This window comes from Pelodiscus sinensis, chromosome 3 (genome assembly GCF_052426305.1).
Source record: "Pelodiscus sinensis isolate ZL-2025 chromosome 3, ASM5242630v1, whole genome shotgun sequence".
Classification (NCBI taxonomy): domain Eukaryota; kingdom Metazoa; phylum Chordata; order Testudines; family Trionychidae; genus Pelodiscus; species Pelodiscus sinensis.
The window spans coordinates 10,237,603-10,262,615 of record NC_143054.1 but is presented as its reverse complement, the minus strand read 5'-3'; the positions used below and the strand labels follow the sequence as shown (position 1 = coordinate 10,262,615).

The following is a 25,013-nucleotide window of genomic DNA, read 5'->3' as shown; positions in this document are numbered from 1 at the left end:
GGCACGGAGCCTTGCCGGAAAAAAGCGCCAGTCTAGACGCGGATCTTTCGGAAAATAAAGCCTTTTCCGAAAGATCCCTTATCCCTCATTTTAAGAGCACTCATTTTAAGAGGGATAAGGGATCTTTTGGAAAAGGCTTTATTTTCCAAAAGATCCACGTCTAGACTGGCGCTTTTTTCCGGCAAAGCTCCGTGCCGAAAAAAAGCGGCAGCCCTTTTTATGCTAATGAAGCGGGGGAGATTTAAATTTGCAATTGCGATACGTCTAATTTGCATCTCTTCATTTGCAATTGCGATATGTCTAATTTGCATCTCTTCATTTGCAATTGCGATATGTCTAATTTGCATCTCTTTTACGAATAAGGGATGCAGTTTAGACACAGCCCTGCAGTAAGGTAGGAGACATCCACCTCCTTAGAACCAGCAAATCAGGGCCTGGAGACATTCCCTTATGCAGGAGTGGGACACCCTAACTCCAGAATCCAGTGAGTATGTAGAATTTCATCATAACCTTATCATAGACTCCTAGAACTAGAAGGGACCTTGAGAGATCATTGCATCCAGTCCCCTGCACCCACAGCAGGACCAAGCACCATGATTCTTGATAGAGGTCTATCCAACCTGCTCTTAATTATCTCTAGTGCTGGAGGTCCCACCACCTCTCTAGGCAATTTATTCCAGTGTTTAACCACCCTGGCAGTTAGGAAGTTACCAGCGCTAGGTTTCAAAGGTGAGGGTACAACACACCCTGGCTGCAGGTGTTAGGCATATCGCCCTGTGTACACATTACCCGGAGGCTACCTCCTCCCTTCCTCAGCTCCCATCTGTTCATAGGAGTGGGATGGTATCATATTCCAGGGCAAGCTCCTGCCCTGTAGCCGGAGCTCAGGCTTTGTAACAGCTCCACTTCGGGACTTTGAACAGCGGCTTCTTCTCACGGCTAGAGAAGGCAGCATGAAAAATCTTTCCCTTACCACCACTCTGTGACCCAAGAAGGGTTTTTGTGTGTATCAGAACCAGGATGAGAGCGATGGACCAGGGGCGGGGAACCTTTTTTGGGTTGGGGGCTGCTGACCCACAGAAAAATCAGTCAGGGGCCGCGCACAAGTGGGAAGCAAACCAAAATCCAACCCCCCGTCCCATCATGCACGTGGCCCCCGCCTGAGAAGAAACACTCCCCACATTGCCCTCCCCCACCAGAGCCTAGGGGGCCTAGCCTAGTAGATATGTGCTTCAGCTCTGTGGTAGGGCAGCAGGGGTGCAGGAGTGCCAGTGCAGGCTCCCCAATGTTGGGGGGGACAACCCCAAGCCTCAGGGGTCAGCTCCAGGCAAGCTAAGGGCCGCCTCTGGCTCCCAGGGCTTAGGTTCCCCAACCCTGTTATAGGCCTTGGCCACGCACCCCCAGCCCTCCCTATACAGAAGTGGCTGGCTGCAAAGCAATGAGGCTGTAGCATGTGCCATTACTCTAAGACAAGCCCCTAGCAGCAATTGCAAAAAGGAATTTAGGAGGCTAACTCCAGAAGCAATGAGCACCTCTAACCCCTACTGAAGTTGGCAGGACCACCTATTAAATCAGACCCCCCAGTTTGTAAAGCAACCCTGTTCCTTTAAATTCATCAGGGGTCAAGAGGACTGGTTTGGCGATTTTAGGATCCAATGCATCCTTTGTTAGGCTGGAAGGCATGCTGCATTTAGACTTTTCAGTGGGAGAAAATCAATGCGGAGACAAAATAGGAAGACGATCAGCAGGCAGCTTGCTTGTTTGTCCAGTTTATAACATGTGCCTACTGCGATCTCTAGCCGCATGTACAGAAGCTATAACCGCCTTCAGATTAATAGGTTTCAACAGACAACAATTAATGTCAGGAACAGACAAAACGTTTTGTGCCCAAAAGATAATTCCAACCCCCACTTCTCTACGTACATATACGCTGCTGGGAAATCATCCTGCCCAAACCTGGCCTTCAGAGTGAATATATAGGGACTGGCTTTCTTGCTCTGTTTGTGCAGAGCCTAGTCACACTGGGCCCTGAGGCATGACAAGGCTATCACCACACATATAAATGGGTGTTACAAGGAGGAAGGAGAAAAATGGCCTCTGAGGATAAGACAAGAAGCAATGGGCTTAAATTGCAGCAAGGAAGGTTTAAGCTGGCCATTAGGAAAAACTTCCTGTCAGGGTGGTTAAACACTGGAATAAATTGCCTAGGGAGGTTGTGGAATCTCTATCACTGGAGATATTTAAGAGCAGGTTGGATAGACATCTATCAGGGATAGTCTAGATGGTGCTTGGCTCTGCCACAGGGGCAGGGGACTGGACTTGATGACCTCTTGAGGACCCTTCCAGTTCTAGTGTTGGGTGATTCTATAATCCAGATCCAGACAGACCTAAATTCAAATGGCGCAGTTAGGTTCCAAGAGCTTGATTCAAAGCCAGCTGTGCATAGGGTATGTCCCCACTGCAAGCAAAAGGTGCAACCTGAGAGGACACACCTGAGCTAGCATTAAAGCAGCAGCAGCAGCATGCGCTTCGGCACCAGCTAGCCATGCAAGGAAGTCGCCAGGATCCCAAGCCTGGTTCTTGTTGCTGCTGCCCCCACACTCTAGCTACCTGGATTAAAGTTAGCTCAGGAATAGGGATGTAAATGGTTAACCATTTAGCCTTCCCCTTAACGGGTGAGACTTACTGGCTCCAGTTCACCGGTTGGGGCTGGAGCAGCTTCCACCCACTGTGCCACGGGGCTGCTCCAGCCCTACCAAGCCCACCCGAGGGAGGGGCTGCTCTGACCGTCCGGAGCAGCCCATCTGTAGGGGGAGGTGGCCACTCCAGCCCAACCGTGGCTTCCTGCCCACCCCTCTTTAATTGGTTAAACATAGTGGTTAACCAATGAAAATGGATTTAGCATCCTTATTTGGGTTCCCCTGCCTTGGCTGTAGCATCCCTGCAGTGCCATACTCCAACGAAGCTGTATAATGGGGTTGGGCCGAAGAGGCCAGCAGCACCCCTTCAAAGCTGCCATCCCCGACGTGCATGGGGCTGTTCAGTTGATATGAAGAGATCCTTCTGCCGGTGTAATTGTGCAAGCACTGCTGCCTAGGGCCAAATTGGGGGCTACTCACTGTGAGCAGAGAGGACGGTGTTAGTACCTAATGCACGCTACTGAGAGGTGGCCCCATTCATTTCGCAGTAACAAGCAACAGGCGGGGGGATAAGAAATTGCAAAATGGGGCCGGCTGGGTGCCTGCATGGATGACGACACCCGAGACATCAGCAACTCCCTAGCAACGCAGAAAGGGCATTTCCGAAAACCAAACTCCTCCGTAGGAGGGTTTTGCTCAGGAGCGCCGACAAGTGTTTACGCTTCCTTTGATATCCAGCAACCCGGCAGAAAAAGAAAAGCCCTGGGGTACGTCTACACTGCCCAGTCTTGTGCAAGAACATATGCAAATGAGGCTGTGTCTCATTTGCATATGTTCTTGCACAAGACTGGGAAGTCATAGAATCATAGAATAATAGGACTGGAAGGGACCTCGAGAGGTCATCGAGTCCAGCCCCCCGCCCTCAAGGCAGGACCAAGCTCCACCTACACCATCCCTGACAGATGTCTATCTAACCTGTTCTTAAATATCTCCAGAGAGGGAGATTCCACCACCTCCCTTGGCAATTTATTCCAATATTTGACCACCCTGACAGTTAGGAATTTTTTCCTAATGTCCAATCTAAACCTCCCCTGCTGCACTTTAAGCCTAAGTGTAGACTTAGATCTCATGTGGCAGCCTGGCTTTCAATGAGACTCCAAAACAGACTGCAGCAAGGTCAGTATAGGTTTCCTTTGAGAAGCCGTGACATTGCGCTGAACACTTTACCGGTGACACAGCCATGATCCTGGGGACACTAAGCCACAGGGGACAACTCACCCCTGCTCATGAATGGGAGAGTTCCCTGCACACCTAGGAAGACAAGCCTGGTCCTGTTACTTTTCCAGCTCACTATCCGTATTTATTCCATTTAAGTATGAGATTTACCCTGGGATGCAAGATTCAGGCAAGACCTTCATGTGCTATGTAAGTCCCACTTTTGCCCCCCAGCAGAGAGGGGGCAGTGGGTGAAACATGTGGACAGGTGGTCTGTTAAAGCAGGCTCCATGTCAGCCCCACATGAGCTGGTGTGGGGGAAGAGGGGCGAAGCTTTTTATTTGGCACCAACACCATGCAAAATCCCTGCTCCAAGGAGCTCTTGCTGTAATTCTCAGAGGATCCAGCTGACCCAGGGCTCCCACACTAGTGCAACAGACGGGCTGCGTCCTCAGCTCCAACCTACCAACTGACCAGGCTGCAGCCTGGGGAGGGGGTGGATTTTGCTTCCCCCAGCTGAACATTTCACCCTTTTAAAACCAGGCTGATTAAGCTTCATGAGCATCCTCCACCTTCCCGAGTCCTGGGTTTACTTGCCAGAAACCTAGACAGCAAGTTCTTTGGGACAGATGGTCTTTTAAATCAACATTTGTACAGCACCAAGCACACCCCTACGGGATCTTTCTATGTTACCGTTATACAAAGACATAATAAAAGGCGGGGGGGGGGGGGAATTTTCAAAGAAGCCCACTCCTATTGCAAGTCAAAGGGAGATGGGCCCCTAGTTCCCACCTGTTCCTTTGAAAGCCTCCCAAGGAGCAACATGCCGGTGAAGTGAAATCCAGCCTGACACAAAGCAGAATCCATGCTCTGTCACAGACTGCATGTGTGACCTTAGTCAAGTCACGTAACCTCTCAGTGTCCCACTTGTAACATGGGACACCGTGCTCTCCTGCCGCGCAGTGATGTGTAGAAAAATACTTAAAAGAGCATAAGGCAGACATTATGGTACAGGGAGCTATATATGAAGCTGAAACAAAATGCATTGACTTATCTAGGAAAGCCAGGACATTCTGATCTAAGGTGTAAACACTGGTTCAGAGTCCCCCTGCTGGGATGAAATTGGCTCCTATGCATTAACTCCCTCTAGGGTGTCCAGCAGTCATTGCATAGAAAGTTAATCCACTGCTGCATTATTTAGAGACAGCAGCACAAAGCTAGAATCCAGCTTACCTCCAGCATGTCTGGCTCTGGTCTAGCTGAGGATGGTTAACGTTGCAACACACTGTGGCTTTGCCTTTTGATAGAAGGTCCAGCTGTGCTCGGAATACAGCAGATCTCACATGCATTGTTACACACTCACTGGATTGCACGTTTCAGGAGGGGTTTTAAGCACAGGATGGATCCTCACCGCGCAATAGATACGCTAGCAATGTAAATGGGAATCTAATAGGGCTACGTGACTTCCACAGGTTCCCACTCACCTTCCTACCCCTTGCTGACCTCCAAGCTCCCTTCACATTGGCTGTAGGCACCCACACTGGCTTTGCCTGCTACTACAGCAAAATGCTCCCCACCCTGGGAGGAACACAGGCCTCTGGCAATCAGGGAAGTAAAATCCCATTTAAGTAGTTAGCAGGTTAAATATTTAGTTTAACCAGTGAACTGATTACATGGAGGCGGGCAGGCGGCCGTTCCAGCCCGCTGGGCTGGAGCAGCCCTCCCCCACCCTGGAAGCCTATGGGGGAAGGAGCAGAAGCAGCAGAGGCGGGTATGCTGCCGGCTTCCAGCCTGCACAAGCTTGTGGGCTGGGAGTCAGCAGGCTCACACTGGGCGGAAGTGGAAGCAGGGGGGCAGGAAGGGGTGGGAGAAGGGCTGCCAGCTCCCAGCCCATGCGGGCTTGTGGGTTGGGAGCCAGCAGCTCTCCCTCCTCACCACTTCCACCCCACGTGAGCCTGCATGGGCGGGAAACCAGCAGCCTCTCCCTCCCTGCACAAAGCTGCTGGCTCCCAGCCCACATGGGTTACCCGTTCGCATCCCTGCTGGCTCTGTTAAGGTACTCATCTGGCCCCCTTTACTTGAGTATCTAAGCACTTTTCTAAGGTATCTATCCTCCCCAAACCCGTGAGGTAGATTCCATTTACAGATGAGGAACTGAGACACTAAGTGAGTTGCCGAAGGTCACACAAAAAGTCTGTGGCAGAGAACTGAACCCAGCTCTCAAGCCCCAGTCCATGCAAGTGGTCTAACCACTGAGCTGATCTGCCATGTTTCCCTAGGCACATCTCCTGCAGCCACAGCCCTTTCCATTGCTGCTCCATTTCATTAGCCGTTCTGGGTGGGGGTGGGGGGGAAGGTGTGTGAAGCTGGAAAGCTGCCTTTGAAATCTTCTCTTTCTCCTCATTGAGGTGACCCTGGCTGAGCTGTTCAAACATGGTCGCTTTGGCATTTCCTTTTCTGGCATGAAACGGCCCTGTAAGAACTGCTGAATTTCTAAAACAGAAGAAAGTTGTTTTGTAGAACACCATAAACCCAAACAGCCCATGTCAAAACCAGACAACCCTAAAGTGGAGGCTAAAACCTGAGATTGTCTCAAAATGCTATTCTGGCTTTTGAGCCTGCTCTAAACAGAATTAAGACAGACGGAACCAAGGCAGGGAGCTTCCATAGAATCACAGAGCTGGAAGAGACCTCAGGAGGTCATGGCCCGCTGCCCAAAGCAGGACCAATCCCAACTAAATCAACCCAGCCAGGGCTTTGTCAAGCTGAGACTTAAAAACCTCTAGGGATGGAGATTCCACCACCTTCTGGGGAACCTATCCCAGTGCTTCACCGCCCTCCTAGGTGCAACTCCTTTGTGTTAAGGAACAAATAACTTTTTTCTCCTTTTCTACAACAGAAACAGAACTTTAGTGCATGTGCATCAGAGCCAACGTTAGCCGTTTGGTGTAAAGCTACACAGCGGTTTGGTCCCAAAGGTAAGACAGAGCTGCCCAAATTACATTGTTGGGAGGAGGTATATTTTGACCGCTGAGCGCCCAATCGGTTAATACAACACATCCATGAATTCAGACAGTATTTGAAACTTCTCAGGGTTTTTAATAGCAGCAGTCTGAGATACTGTCAAAGATAAAAACCTTAATAAAAGCTGAAGAATGAAGCCACTACTGTGCCCTCATAATAAACGTGCTGGGGTAGAGGGCAGGGCTATTAGAACTCACTACAACTCTCTTTCCATACAGAGCACATCCCAAATGCTATTTTATGGTCAGCAAAATACAAATTCAGAGTTAGTTAAATTGGAAACTAATTTCAGTGTGACATTAGCACCCAACTGTTAGTTAAACACATGAAAATCCGTCTTGTGAAACATGCCCAAGTAGGCATGCCCCAGCAGTTAACACTCAATCAAAACAGGGAAGGGAGCTTGTGCTGATTGCTCGCCCAGTGCGTAGAGCACGGCTCTCCTCCTCCTCCTCTGCCGAGCTGATGGGGTTATTGACAGATGCCTGGCGGCAGGCCATGCTAGCGGCACAGCAGGACAATTCTGCCAGGTGCAGTCAATAGGAGTCAGTTACTGTTCAAATACCAGTGTGGCTTCGCTTCTCTTGTTACAGGAGGAAGAAAACAAATTTGTCTGGGCTTGAATGAAATGACTCCAAACATTGTTTAAGAAATGCTCAACTCCATTCCATCCTGCTTTGTGTTCCTGCTGGCCTGGAGTCACTGTCTGGGACTGATGAACCATCTGCTTTAGTGGACTGCTCAGACATAGCACAGACATGGGGGGTGGGGAGAAGAGGCCATTTAGTCACCCTGAGTTACCCATGTGCGCACTGGGGACTGGCACGCTACCCATTGTGTGTGCCGAGTCAATGGCTCACTCAGCAGCCTCCCAGCCATACTGCAGTGCGTCCGTATGGGCATGCATAGGTCCAGCCAGCCCTGCTTCAGGACTCAGCCCCTTTAAAGGCAGCATTCCCGCCCCCAGGGTTCACGTAAACGAGCTGGAAGTCAGCCCTGGTGGGAACGGGGGAGCAGGACTATATAAGGCAAACTCCCTTTACCAGCCAGGTGCGAGAGGCACTCATGGAATGCAAGCGTTTTCCCTTCACACCCTTAGCATCTGGGGCACGGGATGAAAAGCTACGCCCTGGAGCGCGCAGCTGCTGCCCTCCCGAAATGGCGCCCTTGCTTGTCTACAGGCAGCTTCAGCTTCAGCTGACGCACTGAGGTCTGCAAACTGCAGGGCCTTTGCCGCGGGAAGTCGATTGCTCACTCACCCATCGAGTCCGCTCATGCTTGTTTTGGTAGCGTGCCAGAGTGGACAGGACAGCGCCCGGCGATTATCCCTCTGTTGTGTCTACACTAGGGATGTAAAATTCTGCTTAAAAAGTTAACGTTCCATTTAAACCGGTTAAACACTCCATTTAACTGGGAACCCACGGGCAGGGGGCCACTCCAGCTCAGCCAGGCCTGCCACACTGCGCTGTGGGAGGCTGCTCCAGCCGGGCCATCTGCACCGTACATGGTGGACTTGATTGGAGCAACCCTGCCCACAGGGTAGAGCAGTGGGACCAGCTGGGCTGGAACAGACCCTGTCCGTATCAGGTAGGGGCTGCTCCAGCCCCTCCGGGCCTCCTTAACTGGTTACCAGTGAACATCACCTGCTAAAGGGGATACTTATCGGGTAACCGTTAACATTGTTATCGATACTAGATGGGAAAAATCAACCCCTGCTGGATGGATCATTGCCCGTTGATCCAGCCCTTAGTGAAGACAAGCCCATAGTCTCCACCAGCACCACAACATCCACACTGCTTTTTCTAGTGCCCTTGCTCCAGCCAAACTAGGATAAGTCTGCCTACCCAGATTGGGAGTCTAACCCAGCTGCAGTGTAGACATACCCTAGGGGCCCCAGTAGAACGAGCAGCTGAGCTCCTTCATGGTGCCACCTGGAAGTGGGGGTGAACGGCCTGAATCCTGCAGCAGGGATTGGTCAGACCCCTCCATAGAAGGGAAGATACTTGTGTTTTGCTTTGAACTCATGTTTGTCCTGGAAGAGAGACTCCTGCTTTGGGCAGAGGTCCAAATACACAAGCCACTTGGCCACCAAAATAGCAGCTGTTCCCCCAAGCTGGGGAGAAGCAAGCAGCTAGGGAAATACCTCTCTGCAAGAGCCACCAATGGCCAAGTTTCAAGATATCACAAATATGTAAGAAGCACCATTGTGTTAGCTGTTTAGTAAGGTTACTCTAAAAAGCTCAGCATCTTCCCTGTGCTGCAGACAACAGAGCTGGGTCCTCCTAGAGGAGAGAACCTTTCACCTTCCTATGTCTGCAGCACTACTCCAGTGCTAGACCCAGAGCCAGGGTCTCTGGCAGTTATCACAACGCTGGCATTATGAGCCAGTTTTCCTTCACCTCACCCCTCCTTTCCCAAGTAGTTAATGCATTAGAAAGAGGTTTGCATTTTTGCTTTGCTGCACTTTTAAGCTGTAGGAGTGGCTGAGAATCATGGGCTGGAAATGCTCTTGTGCCAGAGAAGTGGGAGATTTTGTAGCCCGTTGACAGTCACCTGAGATGGACAGTCCCTTGCCCACTCCAGGGAATGCCTGTCATAACGCAGCATCCCTGCTAGGGATGAGAAAGTTTAACCGGTTCACCGATTAAGCAACAAGCTGATGCCTATCTGTTCTGGTTAGTGGTAGGGATGTGCAGGACTAGTTGCTTCCCCCACGCTTGTTGCCTCTATCAGAAAGAGGCAGCAAAAGGGGGAGGAGGAGGTTGGGGGGGGGGGGGAGGGCGACGACTTCAAGGAGGCAGCACTGCCTGAAGCCAGATCCTGGGCTCCATGCAGTGCTGCCGCTTTGAAATGCCGTATGCAGCCCACTGATCCTGGGCTCCACATGGCACTGCGGCTTTGAAACACCATGGAAAGTTCGGTGTCAGGCCACCCACGGCATTTCAACGTGGCAGCGCCACAGGGAGCCCAGGATCAACTGGAGTCCCCAGCTGATTCCCAGCCCCAGGCAGCGCTTTCGCCTTTCGCCCTCGCTTTCACCAGGCAGAATCGCCCTATCGACTAATCAATGCAAAAATACATCGACTATTCGATTAGTCAATTAGTCGCTATTTAACATCCTTAGTTAATGGTTAAACTCCCGTGGGCTGCCAGCAGGCTGCAGGTGCCAGCTGTGCTGGAGGCTCAGAGGGATGAAAGCTGGCAATGCTGGAGGCCCGCGGAAGTATGAGGTCGGTGGGGGCTGGTGCGGCCAGGATCCTGCCGGGCCAGCAGCCTGTGGGGCTGCTTGTTTAACTGTGTAACCGATTTAAATTGTCATCGGTTACACGGTTAATATTTTTAGAAGTTTTACATCCCTAATACCCACCAGGCAGCCACCCACCCACGCACCGACCCCCAAACCTAACCAAGTACTGGTGGTACAACCTCTCTTAAGCCAGTCATTGATACTGAAAGCAGGCTCTGCGGCTTGCAATGTTCAGTGCAATGCCCGCCGTCCTGGCGGTAGACCGGAGAAGAGCACGGCCAGTTCACAGGCAGCTGAACTCTAGCAGGAGTGCTAAGAGACAACACACAACTGGAGAGCTCCTCTGCCTGACACAGTATGTGCTGCAGGAAGGAGGGGTCTAGCCGCACACTCCCAGCAGGAGGAAAGGTCAGAGCTCCAGACAGATAAGAACCGGAGCTGTACGCTGCTGTGGAGGCATAAGAGTACATCAGAGAACTGGATTGGACACCAAGTTCCCGGCCCCAGCTGTGCGCTCACTCCGTTACAATTGCTCCATCAACCCTGCCGGTTTCGTTCTCTCCTTTGTCTCCCTCAGCCAGCAGTCCTGCCTGGAGGGATCAGCCTTGGGGGTGGACGTGTAGCAAGGCTCCTCAGCTGGTCTCAGTCGCCTCTTCACCGCAGCCACCCAAGTCCCAATGGATGCGGTGTTCCAATGGCGGCCCCGCGTCCTCCGGGCTCCGGACTGCTCAGCGAGCGCCGAGGTCTCCTCGGATAAACTCAGCGCACTGCACTGAGGGGTGCAGCAGAGGGACGGACCGCTCTGCAGACAGCCATGAGCGCCCATGCCCAGGATTGGACTGATATTGGCCACGGCGAGGGAGAAGCCCCCTCCTTTACTCACAATGTCGTCTGGTGAAGGCCCCAGGCTGCTATCCTCCACAAGGCCGTCAGTCACCCAGCTGGCGGCTCCCCCGCCTCCATTCCGAGAGGCCGCGCTCTCTGCATTGGCACTGAAATACAGAGTGGCGCTCCCCTGCCTCTGTGCAGTCCCTTCCGGGGGCTCCATGATAGTTTCCAAGTCAGAGCTGCCATTGGCACTGCTCTTTCGAGCAAGAGGAGCCAACGCGCCTCCCGCTTTGTCCGCCTCTGCTTCACACTTGCTCGTCGAGCCGGTGCGGTGGGAGACTTTTGCTGTTGGCCTGTGCTCCTCTGGCCCAGTGGGCGGCGTGCTTACTGAGACCACGTCGCGGCCGCTGCTTGTGAGTGTGACGTAAGTAGTCTCCTTCCTGCTCAGGCTTTGTCCACTGCCGGACTCTTCTGCCTGAAGCCTCTGTCCCGCTGCTCTGGCTGCCGACGTTTCAGGGCATTTCCCCGTGGAAGAAAACCCAGGTTTGGTTCTCGGCCCAAGCATGGCACTGCAGTGTTGGCTTTCCACCCAGCCTGCAGGATACAGCTCCCCAAGGCCGCCGTCTCCAAAGGCCGCGTTGATCTTGGACACATCCCCAGTTTTCAAGGCTAGCCTTACCAATAGCCAGTGATGATGGTTCGCCCAGGTATCCGTCACAGCAGTAAGACCGTTGTGCTCTCCGAGTGAGGTCTCACTGGGTGCTCCAGAAGCAGGCCCAGCATGCACCACCTCGTAGACGTCTGCCTTCAAAGATGCAACGTCCCCATGCCTGGAAACTCCAAAGCTCCCCCCAGCTTTGCTTACAGACCGGAAAGTGGATCCTTCGGTCCTGTTGTCCTTTGCAGCCGCGATGCTGCAAGACTTCTTCAGGAAACTCTGCCAGATCTCTGTGGATTTGGGGTGCAGCAGGCTATAATAGATGACCAGAGCTGCAGAGCCTGCAAGAAAGCAAAGAGGAATAAGGTGATGCTTTTGCCAACACTTCATTGTTGCCTATCACATGAGAGTTAGGAATATCGATGTAGTTCGGTGTCTAAGCAGGGGTACCACTTAGACAGGTGTCAAGGTAAGGCCTGTGTTGCAATTTAAGCATTTTCAATTGGGTATGTAAGGGATGCAACCAAAACTGCATCAGAGAGTGGTTGGATGCAATCTGGTTGCACAGCACGTATAGGAAGAATGCTTCTGGGAGCATCAATTCTACTTGCTTGGACCAGTCATTTGATGGGTCCAAGTGCAGAGAAGCAGCCCCTAAATACTGGGAGGTGATATGCTGGGGCAACCTAAGATGAGGATCCAATAGGAGAGTTGAGCAGAGCTCAGCATCTGTGCACCGTCACCACTAATCAGAAGGGACACCAGTCATTTGCAGGCCCATATTTACCATTCAATTCTATACAGACTTCCTTCTTGCCAGTGGAAATTATGCCTGGGTGCTGACTCATGACTTTTAAAAAAAGAAATCATACCCAACGGCTTCGATAACTCTCGCAGCGTCCCAGCCTTCCTGTGGTGCTGCATGGCGTTCCTCATTTTATTAGGCGCCAACATGCTTTGTCACTGGCAGATTGAGGATGAGAGCTTGTGGTTAGCACAGGATGTAGGAAGACAGGGTGCGGAGGGTGGAATAGCAGCTTAAAAATAAGAACTTCCACCATGCCTAATGCCAGCCCAGGAAGGGGTCTGCATCAGGATCAGGGCCCAGCCCCCGGGAGGCGGGAAAGAGAGCTGGGTGCCTGAAACTCTGCAGGGCTCTGCATGCAGACAGGCCGTGTTAGAGGCCGGTGAAGAATGGGAGCTGCTGGGGTCCAGGCTTATGTGTCTGGAAAGGGCATTCAGCACACAAGCTGCTGGAAGGAAGGGTGTATTAGCTGTGCTGTGGCTGCACAACATCAGAGAGCTCCTTTAGCAGAACAGCTCCTTGTCTGCCCAGGAATAGACACACCCAAAGGAGACTTCTTTGGAAAAAAGGCCCAGGATCTGCTCAGTTCCAGACCCCACAACGTGCGCACGCGCGCACGTGTGTGTGTGTGTGTGTGTGTGTGTGCGCGCTAAACTCCCAAGGATCAACAGGGAGGGCTGAACACCACGGAGTGGATACAAGGAGAGCCAGAGGGCTTCCCTCTAATCCTGCCCATGGCGGCTGGTAGGGGAGCAGATGCATTAATTGTTCACTACTATGGAGCCATAGCCTCAGGAAGAGAAATCCAGTCAACCCATCAGCAGCTGCTCCCCAGCTCTGTTCTGTCTCTCCTCTACCCTGGGTAGAATCCCACAGTCACTGTTAGGGACGTGAATGGGTAATGCGCACTGGGCAGTGGTTAACTGTTACCCAGGAGCAGTCCCCTGCCTGTGGCTGCTCCAGCCAGCTCCCAGCCCTTGCGAATTGGGAGTCAGCAGCCTCCCGCAGGTGGAAGAAGGGAGGGAAGAAGGGTGAGAAGCAGGCTGGGAGCAGCACCTGGGTGGCACCAAGGAAGTATCAGAGATCCGGCATCCCACCATGCCACATTCTAGACCCAACAGGGCCTGGGAACCAGAGCTTTTTTTTTTTTTGGTGGGGGGGGAGGGGAGGAAAGGGGAGGGGAGGAGGAGGAGGAGAAAACACACACACACTTTCCTCACCATAGTTCATGAAAGTTGGCAACACTATGATCTAGGCAGGTTCTTGCAGTGCTCTCATCAGTACAGTATCCAAGTGTAACCTGCACACCTAGGCTACATCTAGATTGGCACGATTTTCTGGAAATGCTTTTAACAGAAAAGTTTTCCGTTAAAAGCATTTGTGGAACAGAGCATCTAGATTGGCACGGACGCTTTTCCGCAAAAGCACTTTTTGCAGAAAAGCATCCATACCAATCTAGACATGCTATTCCGCAAAAAAGCCCCGATCGCCATTTTCGCGATTGGGGCTTTTTTGCGGAACACAAATCTGGGTTGTCTACACTGGCCCTTTTGCGCAACAGTTTTGCGCAAAAGGACTTTTGCCCAAACGGGAGCAGCATAGTATTTCCGCAAGAACACTGACAATCTTACATGAGATCGTCAGTGCTTTTGCGGAAATTCAAGTGGCCAGTGTAGACAGCTGGCAAGTTTTTCCGGAAAAGTGGCTGACCTTCCAGAAAAACTGGCCAGTCTAGACACAGCCCTAGTGTGGTTTACTGTCCCAAGTAGTGGCACTTAGACCATGTACAACAAGAGATAAGAACAGGTGAGCTCTACAGCCTAAACTGAGAGCCACTGGCTTTATAGTCAAGCTGTTGAGGCTCCTATACTAAGTTCCTGAGGTCCCAGGTTTGAATCCACCCAGTGGCAATTAACACAAGCACCTTCTGATTTAGAGCATGAGAAAGCAATAGATCTTACCAATCAGGAATCCAGACATCACAGCCCCTGCCAGAAACAGGCTGTCCCACAGCACCCCCTGCAGGAGGTCTGTGGCCAACACCAAAAGGAAGATGTTCTCTATTAGCATTATCTGCAGGGCAAAGGAAAGATGGCTGTCACCAGAGCTGCATGAGCACAAACTGGTTTAGACACGGCTCCTACTGGGGAGGGAGTCAAATGACACACATGAATAAGTTCTAAGCTTTACCTACTGACTTTATTCTCACTAGCTATCATGCTTCGAACTCCTGCTGCCGGTCTGGCCGCCTCCCCTCATGTAGGGTTTGAATAGAAATGAAACATGGCTCTTTGCTTGTGAAAACAGATTGCAAGTTTGAATAGCACCATTGTGTGCCCGAGCATCTCATCCAACAGGTTCAGCCCAGAAGTAGCCTCCCAGGGCTGCCAAACTGCACCTTTCATGAGCACTAAGTTAACTTAATATTTATAACCTCTTTGACGCTAGAAAAGTGGATTCACGCCGCTTACTGTAGCAGGATTTTTCAAGTGGAAATGATGTTGTCAATGTATAAATGCAGCTATGCAGGCTAAAATAAGCACAGCCCACTCTCATGCCTCCGGGCAGAGACTGAGCATAAGGGTCAGGAAGTAAGTGCCACCCCAGGAGCACTGCTGTGAGATGTAGGAGATAGGGAAATGGCTCACCTGGAGCATTAGATGAAGGTCACTGCTCTAAGCCCCTATTACTGTGTATTATGGCCAGACTATGTGGTACATTGTAGGACTTACAGAATCAGCCATGGTCCATACTGCACTGGTCTTGCAATTAGATTAGTTCCTAATTTTTTTAAATTGTGAGCGACTGTGACTATACGAGCCAAGAAGAGACCAGTCACTTACCACATAAAACACAGCCACTCTGTACTTGGAGGGGCCAGCCTGGAAGTTAATGTAGCAGAAGACGTACACAGCTCCCACTAGGCAGTTGAACAGCCTCCAGTGGCAGGAGCTTGCAATGATGTCGGTTTGCTGAGACACCAGCCAGAAGGACATCACTAGCCAGTGCGCACCTAGGCGGGGAAGGCAGAGAACAAACAGCAAGTTAGCGGCCATGATGAGCTGAGGGGGAAGCTAGCAACTCTCACGCCTCAGGGCCAAAAAACCCTGGGTGTGGATGGAGAAGTCAGACCGTCGCTGGGATCGATGTGCAAAAGAACAGACTCTCTTCCTTACATCACGTCCACAAGGAAACCTTTCCCTGTGCTGGACCAATCCTGGATGGGAGAGGAATTGCAACCCGCAAGCCAACACTGTTCACGAGCTCTGCATTTATTGAGAACAGACGAGCCCTGGATTCACCGACAGCAAGGGTACGTCTACGCTGCAGCGAAAAGCCTTCAGCACTGAGACCCAGAGCCTAAGTCACAGACTTGTGCTTGCGGGGCTAAGATCTGTGCAGACACTACAGCTTGGGCTGGAGCCTGGGCTCTGAAACCCAGCGAGGAGGGAAGCTTGCAGAGTCCAATCGCCATCCCAAATGGGACCGTCTATCCTATTTTTAGCCCCGTACCCCGAATTTACCGACCCGGGTTCTGAGACTCAGCCTCATGGGTCTTTCTTTGCAGTGCAAGGATCTCTCTCCTCTGTGAGAGAAACAGACGCGCGCCACCTAGTGTCCTTTCACAACAGGCGACACAGCAGACTGCACAAGTGTGCACAGGAAGTGTCATCTTACCTGCTGCCACAAACACCCAGACAGGGTAGACTCTGGCAAACAGCACCAGGGCCATGACCCTCGTTCCCAGCATTCCTGTCCTCCACAGCAACTGGCACAGGAGGGCAGCCGCTGGCATGTAGAGATGACCGGGTTTCATCAGGCCTGTAAAGCGGCTATAGGAGACCAAAGACCAGGCAAGGGAGAGTAAGGACAGCCCAGCACTCACGCCTACAAAGGAAACAGGAGGGACGTTATTCATGAGATGTCAGAAATCCACGGCACCTGTATTTCACTGCAGAGGCAGTTTTCATTCCAGCTGGAGCACTTTACCACATGTTCCTCTGCCTGCCGGTGCTCCACCAAACCCTCACCCCACTTTCTCTCCTTTCATCAATCCACTGACAAGTGTTTTCCTGCCAATACACACATGTGCATCAAGCACCCTTTCCTAGTCTACTTACACTAGAACTACACCAGTGCTGGTGAACTGCACCTGCATCTCTCCACCCAATCCAGGGGTGCCTACTCAGGCCTCCAGCCATCACTTGTCTGCCCACTCCTTTCTGAGTTGGGGTTTTAGGACGTACAGTTCCAAAACTGAGACAGGTAGTCTGGCTTGCTTGGGCCAACAGCCTGGGCGTTGCTTTCCCTCCAAGGGTGAGGAACAGTTTATTGCCCTCCCTTACCACCCAACTCCTTCTGAGCAAGTACATTTATTCTTAAGGTAAAAGCACTGCAAAGAAAATACAAAAAAATACATTTAAAGACACATGATACATACTCAAGGTCCTCCATCCATCTTACATGGCTCTCTCAGCCAGTCTTTCCATTGGACAGCAAGTCCTTGCCCTTTACTGATCAGAAAGAAGCCTATGACCCATTCTCGTACACCAAGACACACTTTCTTTGTTCCCTAATGTCTGGAAAACTCAGCCTGAGCCAGCTGATGCAAACCCCCTGGTTCCCAGCGGGTGGAACCTCCCAGAGCTGTTTGTTCTCAGCAACTTGCCCTGACAGTCAATGAATCACACAGAAACCATTCATTGATTTAATGCAATGGCTCCCAAAGATACGGCATGCAGTTGCAATCTTTCCCCAAAGCACATTTCATTACACACAGTAACTGATGAGAAAAATCTATGGAAAACCTTAGGTGAGTGAAAGAGGAACACCTAGCACTTGTGGCACTGATAGCCCTGGACAGCTAAATCTTCTGTTCCCACACGCACATATGGTAAGGATAGCAAAGGCAGCAGCAGGGCAAATTTAGCTCATCCTCCCAGCCCCTAGTCTGGGGGATCCACCATTTCCTTTTGCTGGGTGTTTCTAGTAATGAATTGCAGGGAGACCTCTGGCAACTCACTGTGTTTCTGTGCCTCAGTTTTCCTATTTGCAATACAGATCTGACTCATCACCTCTTTTATAAAGCAATCAGAGAGGTCCAGGTCTAGAGTGTTAATCACCATAGTTATTCATTCTTCTCCCACATTCAGTCCTTGGCTTCTCTTGTAAGTCTGCCCCTTACTGTCAGGCACAGTGATTTCTCTCCAACAGCCGAGAACACTAATTTTATCTTGCCGAGATTTTTGGTAGGCTATCATCATGCACCTGAGCCAGATTCAACCCTGCCTGGGAGCAGGAATGTCCCTTCTGTACAGGGACAGAGGTTATATGTCCATCACAGGAGATGAACAGGATACTCCATCTAAAATGGCGAAAAGTCTATAATGCCCAGTCCTTGAGTCATCAGCCCTCCCACAAACCTAGCGATTATTTCCTCCAGAGAGGAGACAACCCTGGGCTTCACAACTGTCCTCTGACTTGCCCACGCACAGAACCCAAGTTAGATTCCCAGTCTCTCTGCGCTGGCATGAACTGGCTGCTGAGCACAGGGACAGTCCTAAGGAGAGAGGCAGGCACACTCTGGGTGTTCTCCCTTGGAAAAAGACACAGCCACCATGTGGGATCACAAGAAAATGGTTGGGAAAAGATGGAGAACTCCGGAGACAGAGGGAGACACACCCCCTTTTGCTGCTAAGATGCTCAAGAGGCTTTTTTCCAAAAGCACAGTTCTGAATATGTTGTTCTCCAGTCCATCTGCAATATGGTCCTTCACCCAGAGAGTCCACTCCTGGCTACATTAGAGAACAAGGGTCCAATGTTCCCTCCAATTTTTCTTTGTGCAGAATAAATTTTGTTGTGTGCACTGAGACATGTGCAGATGTGCACGACCAGAGAAACACATGCTGCTGGCTGTAAGCTCTCTGCTGATCAGCTGGGCAGTGTTTGAATCTCTCCTGGGTGGCTGCCCAAGCGCTCAATTTACAGGGAACACTGCAAGGACCCACCACATATATACATCACCATCCTTCTCTAGATTTAAAGACTCCCTACTTACCTGGGACAAGGCCAGTCGGTTCCACTGCTACAAAAACGTAGCTCTGGAGCAACAGGTGGGGCAAGGTCTGCAGCAGGGCTTCCAGGAGCCGCAGAACTGACAGGTCACCCTGCTGCATGAGGAGATCTCCAGCAATGGAGCTTCCTCTAGCCTTTGCAGCTGTCCACAGAGTGTCCCAGTGCCTGAAAGAGCAAAAACCGTGATCAGGGCGATGTGGGGCAAAGGACCTGTGCCTGATTCTGATCATACTTCCACCCTCTTTACAGTGGAACTCGACTGCTTTCAGCAGCACCTTCTGAGGTACACAGGTGTAATCCAGAGGAGAATCAGGCCCTTCAATCTCTGGCAGCCATTTCCCCTTGTATAGTGATAATATCTTGATCCATGCTATTTAAATTACTATCCATAGCAGAAAAAAAATCAGGCCCCTTGACTTTATGCTTCTGTGTAAAGCAGTTAGCATGTTATTAATGCTAAACAAACAACTCAAGTTATTTCTCTCTCTCTCTCTCTCTCTCCACCTCCACTATATTATCAAGTTCACTATAACTGTAGCTAAGCCATTAACACTGGAACAATTTTAATCAATGACTTGTCTCAGATAGCTAGCCATGTAATTTATTTCACAGCCTGTAATCTTTTACAGGTGTTTACTTAAGGTAGGTACTGGGGTTTTGCAATAAACCCTATGCACACAGTAAATACAGCCACTTAGCAGATGGGCCCTTAGCCAAAGGCAGTTTACTTTTATACTTCAGGCATATATAGACATTCCTCACAGACATACTGGATTAGGAGTGCCAAAGAAACTAACAACCCCTTCAGGGCCATCATGCAATGACAGTGCAAAACCTGACAAGTCCAATGATATTTCCTCCCACAGCGTGTTTTGCAAAAGTTCATACAATGGGTGCAATTACAGAGCCCTAATTCCTCAACACTAAGACCAGCCAACTCTACAACTGTGTTTCACCAAGGCCTTGTCTAGATACAAAAATGCTGCTGTTACAACGATAGGTCAGACATTAAACTAATGCAGTTAAAATGGTGCAACACTGTATGTACACCACGCTGTTTTCACATAATCCTAATGTCACTGTTAACAGTGCCCCCAAATTCTGACCTTTCCAAGGCTTTTGTATGGTCTGCGACCCTGGTTAGGTCCTTGCATTGCAAAACGGAATATTTGTAATCAGCCCCCTAGATGAAGTAGTTGTAAGACAGATGTTGTTTGGTCATTTAGTCCATTCTTCTAGCAGTGTGCAGCAAAGTCCCTGGAATTTTTTCTCCAGTGCTTTGTCTAGTCTAGCTGGAAAACAGCTCGAACAAGTGCTGCTTCCACTATCTTCTTTCACACCCTGCTAGATGTCATTTGTCAGGTAGTGCCCTACTTCAACTGCATGAGCAAGCAGCTGGAATTGCCAGGTGAGATTCCTGGGGCTGTGCTATGCAGGAGCTCAGATGAGATAAAAAGTCCACCCTGGTCTGAAAAGAAATCTGTGACAGTTTCTCCCCAATCATCTGCTAGCATTATTAAATGTAACCGTATGCGCTCAAGGGCAGAGATAAGACATTCCGTTATAGAGATAGCTTTCAGTTTCAAACGTCTGACAGTGACTAATTGCTTTAAGAGAAGCGCAATGTGTCCTTTGAGATATCCATGTAGAATAGTGCTATTGTACACTTTACAGCAAGAGAAGAGCTTCACAAACCAAAAGAGGAAACATTATTGAATTTAAAAAGTCCCTATACGTAACTCCCGATTAATGCTATAAAGTGCAAAAAAGTTTTGCGAGCATTGATCAAGCATCTTCCACTTCCCTTCCCTGACTCTCAATTTAATCTGGATAAGATCAGAAGGATTTTTAGAACAAAACAAAAAACAAACAAAAAGAAAACAAACAAACAAAAAAACCTCCAGACAAATAAGCCTTCCTTCCAACAAGAATAATGGATAGTCCCTAGGACTTTTTCCCCCACTGCTTGTAAAAAGAGAAGCTGTCTCAAGTACAGCCGATCCCCGAGTTGCGAACGGTCGACTTATGACCATTTGCAGTTACGACCGAAACGGTCGTAAATGGTGGACCCCAAGTTATGAACGCGATCCGCGCTTACGAACAGTGCGATCGTGTGTAACTCTATGGGGTCCGACTTATGAAAAAATTGAGTTACGACCAATTGCTTGGTCCGTAACCGGTTCGTAAGTCAGAGAGAGGCTGTAGTCTCATAATACTGGACCACTCGAGATGAACAACAGCATTAAGGGAGTGACGTGTCTTTGCATGTCACCCAAGTGCCAGAACATGTCAGCTTTCCTGTCATATTACTCTCAGGTCCCATCTTCCTCCACATAGGAAAACTCCTATCTGATTAGCCCTATTTTCTGGGAGATTGAGTTAATAAAACTGAAGACTCAAGATTACAGTAGGTGTGGTGCATAGGAGAACTCGTTAAGCACTCAGAGACAGTTTACATAATGAACGATGGTAACTAGATTAGGGATGTTAACAAGTAACTGGTACCAGGGAGCAGCCCCCTGTCTACAGCCTGCCACTGGCAGGGGACTGCTGCAGACCTGTCAGGCCCTGGGTGATTCTACCACCTGTCCCCATTTAATTAACTGGTTAAACATAACATTTAACTGATTAACTAACTAAATGGGATTTTACATCCCTAAACTAGATACAGTATGCTTGATTTCTTTGAGAGAACCAACCGTATCTTATCTTTGCGACCAAGTATCTTAATTTTTTGAAACCTAGGAAATGTGGTTTAGATTAAATTACTATGAGGAGGGTGCACAACTGGTTGAAAAGTTGCACTCAAAGAGTAGTGATCATAATTTGCAGTCAAAAGAAGAGGCCATTTCTAGTAGGGTTCTATGGGTCTCACTATTGAATAGGACTGGACCCAGGACTGTCTGGGGTAGTGGAATGGGGAACATGCTTATACAGTATGCAGATGACACCAACATGGGAAGGGTTACAAGGATTGTGGAGGACAGGATCGTTAGAATTTAAAAAGACTTTCGATTTTTAACAGTTATATGGTCACTTTTTAAAAACTTTTTTTACATCCCTCTCATCACAAAATGAGTGAGTCAATATGAGGAGGTAATTCCCTCTCTGCTCAGCACTGGTAACATCTCAGCTGAAATATAATGTCCTCACCTATGAGGAAAAGCTAAGATAACTGGGTTTGTTTAATCTTTTGGAAAGACGACTCCAGGGGAAAACCGACTGTCTTCATATATGTAAAGGGATGTTATAAAGAGGATGGTGATCAATTGTTTTCTTGGTCCACTTAAGGTAGGGCAACATGTCATGGGCTTTATTTTCAGCAAGGAAGATTTAGGTTAGATATTAGGAAAATTTTAATTATAAGGGTAATTAAGACCTGGAATAGACTTCTAAGGGAGGTTGTGGAATCCCTGCTATTGGACCTTTTAAAGAACAGGTTGGACAAACACCTGTGAGAGACAGTGTAGGCCTATTTGGTCCTGTCTCAGTTCCGTGAGCTGGACTGGAAGGTTTCCTGAGGTCTCTTTCAGCCCGACATTTCTACAATTCAGTGTTGGTTAAAGAATCAGTCACATACAGTGGCAGCACAGTGATTCAGATAACCAGTCATTCATGAGACCAATGCCCATTACATCAGGGTTCTACTGTAAATTAGAAAGTAAGCTAGCAACTTTCTACAAAAAAGTGTTTACACATAGTTCTGTGGCTTGAAATCTCAGCGTACCATAGGAAAATCCTGATCCTACACTGCAGAAAGAGACATCTAAAATAATCCCAGTAATTCTCTTTGCCACATTATATGAAAACTGTGTGTAAAGTATTTCCATAAGGTCAGACCCCAAACCTCCTAATTCTTCAAAGGCTAGGAGTTGTTTTCTCACCGCTTCCAAATCCCCAGCTGCAGCATATGCACCATCACCAGCAAACAGCAGTTTTTATGCCCATCTGCCCGGAACCACAGGACGCTGAGGAACTGCGCTACATAGTTAGGTAGAAGTATGGCAATGGTCAACCAGCACCAGAGATACCGGCCAGAGAGAAGATAATGGACGATGGTGCACACCCCTGAAAAAAGGGAAAACAAACAATACAATCAGCGATGACACACCTGGGACCTCTTCCCCTTGGCGTAACAGTGCAACCAACTTTACTGGCCCAAAATCACATTTGCCCCCAAACCCTGTCACTCTCTCTCCCACATGTCTTATGCCTGGGCAAAACTCCCTAGACCAGTGATCCCCAAACTTTTGGGGCTGCCGGGCACCCGGGGGCAGGGCCACTCATGCGCTGGGCACCCGGGGGCGGGGCTCCGTTAATGTGGACTTAGAGCCCCAGGAAGCACTGGGGAGTAATTCGTTTGAATTACTCTGGGGAGCAATTATTTCGAAATAGCAGCACTGGAGCGTCCACACTACTGCTATTTCAAAATAACTATTCTGAAATTAGCGTTATTCCCCGAAAAAAGCAGGAGTACAGATTTTGAAATAAGTGGCCTGATAGTGTGGATGCTCCGCTTATAAATTTGACCTAAGGGAGGTGGTTTTGCAATAAAGACCTGGACTTAGTGAATATCTTAGAGACCTTGTGCCATATAACAGGGACACACAACAGAGAACAAGAGTATTTCTTTCCAATGGCTGGGGCAAGGCGTTGTAAAGTTGACTGGTCCTAAAGCACTCATGCTTGGCCTAAGCTGCTTCCTGCAGCTCCCCTTGGCTGAAAATGGTGAAACTGAGCCAACGGGAGCCAGGAGGCTCCTTGGCTGCAGAGCTGGTAAATAAATACCCCAGAGCAACCAGTTACGAGGTTTCTCAGAGTGGCTGAGGACCACTTTGAGAAACACTGGTCTAGAATAGCTCACAAGATCCCCAGGAATGGCTCGGGCCAATCCAGATCCTAATGTCCCAAACTCTGGGCTTGCTCAAGTCCAGGACTGTAGGGACTGGTCTGCACCAAAACCACATTTTAACCCACAAAACTCAGCAAATGAGCTGAGGGTAAGTGGGGGAAGGAAGGGGCGTCTGGGAACCTCCCCAGCCAGCAGTCCTGAACCAGGGGCATCAGCCCGCCCAGCACAGGGTGACGCTTCTCCCATGTGCAATGGGGAGCTGGGGGGGATACAGCATCCCCTCCCCCGATTTGAAGTGGTTTCACACGAATTGTTCCAGCCCCGCTGCTCTAGGGCGCAGACAGAGGAGGCGGCAGCAGCACCAGAAGCCCGGCGCGCAAGGGGTTAAGGATTTTAAAAACAATTAGGCGCGCTCCACCAGCTCTTCCCACCGTCCAGCTCCGCAGGGAGGGAGCCAGCCCCGATCCCCACGCCTTGCAGCGGCTCAGCCCGGCCCGCCCCCCCAATACTGCTCAGTGCAAACCAGCCGGCGGCGGGGCAGGACCGGGCACAGCTGCCCCCGCAGCTCAGTTTCAGGCAGCGCTGCATGGGGGGGAGAGGCGGAGGGAGCTGCACCCCCTCGAGTTGCACGCACTAGGGGCGCAGCCCGGCGCGCAGGCTGCAGGGCGGGGAGGCAGCTGCGGTGGGTGCACGGCGCGGCGCACCTCCAGGCAGCCGCTGTGCAGGCGCGCGGGGGGAGGCTGCAAGGCAGGCACGCGCCTGGCAGACTCACGCGCGCTCTGCTCCGCCGCCAGCAGCAGGAACCCGAGTCCCGCGAAGGCCACGCGCATCCTCCTCCTCCTCCTTCCCCCGGGGGCAGCGCGAGCCTAGCGGCGGCTCAGCCCAGACAAGGAGCCGGCTGCAGGACTCCGCCCCGGCCGCGCGCCGCCCACCCCTTAAAGGGCCAGCTGGCGCCGCGCGCCGCCTTTGCCTCCCGCCCGCGCCACGCTGCGCAAGTTTGCACGGGCAGGCGCGGGTGCATTGGTGGGGATGCCTGGCCCCTGCAAAGGCAATGTGAGCCTCCTGCAGGGAGGGGGGGATTCATCTCAGGGGAGCCAGCCTGTGTGCATGGATCAGAGGGGGAGCCTTGGAAGGAGGGTGGGGCAAGCGGGGAGCGCATCATAAACAGGGGTGCAAAGATGCAAGAAGTTCAAACAATAAGCAGCCAAAGTAAAGAGCCCGACAAGTGCTAACCTAAGTCCCAGTGTGCGCCAGCCTGACACTAAACGGAGCAGGAATGTGCCCAAAGGCTCCTCCAGTCTCTGTAGACACATTTTCCTGAAAGGTGTCAGGCTTCACTTTAAGCTGCGTTTACATCAGGGGTCACCCACCAGTAGATCAGGATCTACCAGTAGAGTTTGGAGCCTCTGAGAGGTGATCCTGACTGGTTTGGCTGGGAGGCTATCAAGTGCCTGCATTTAGCTGCCCCTCCCTGCATTCCCCTGCTGCTCTTGCTCAGAGCTGCCCCTCAGAGCCTCCTGCTTGTTCAGAGTTGGGGAGACAGAGGCAGGGGCATTGATGTCACTCTGACTCTGTACCCTGTACCCCACCTTCACAGAGCGACGAGGGAGGTGCCTTGGTGAAGGGGTGGAGCAGGTATTTGGGTTTGAGGTAGATCTTGGACTGACTTA

At 50.6% G+C, this 25,013-nt stretch overlaps 1 protein-coding gene across 2 annotated transcripts; it reads right to left on the bottom strand.

The window, feature by feature from the left end:
- Positions 1-377: 377 nt before the first annotated feature.
- XKR5 (XK related 5) lies at positions 378-24,242 on the bottom strand. 2 transcript variants are annotated; one of them, XM_075923329.2, is made up of 7 exons: positions 24,048-24,182; positions 22,376-22,559; positions 18,475-18,656; positions 16,095-16,304; positions 15,260-15,429; positions 14,378-14,489; positions 378-11,952 (listed from the first exon to the last, which is right to left on the bottom strand). In XM_075923329.2, exons 2-7 carry the CDS (start codon positions 22,408-22,410, stop codon positions 10,649-10,651), a joined length of 2,013 nt encoding a protein of 670 aa, XP_075779444.2. In that variant the 5' UTR covers positions 22,411-22,559; positions 24,048-24,182; the 3' UTR covers positions 378-10,648. The 2 variants fall into 2 exon arrangements, with proteins under 2 accessions (XP_075779444.2, XP_075779443.2); XM_075923328.2 differs by having other exon boundaries at positions 380-11,952; positions 24,116-24,242.
- Positions 24,243-25,013: the final 771 nt, after the last annotated feature.

Bases quoted from the DNA above. Each gene is read 5' to 3' on its own strand.
- XKR5 (XM_075923328.2), bottom strand. From the start codon at position 24,173: ATGCGCGTGGCCTTCGCGGGACTCGGGTTCCTGCTGCTGGCGGCGGAG. The intron at 18,657-22,375 runs GTGAGAAAACAA...TTGCTCTTTCAG, and splicing joins CAGCTGGGGATTTGGAAGCG to GCACTGGGACACTCTGTGGA. The intron at 16,305-18,474 runs GTAAGTAGGGAG...TTTCCTTTGTAG, and splicing joins ACCGACTGGCCTTGTCCCAG to GCGTGAGTGCTGGGCTGTCC.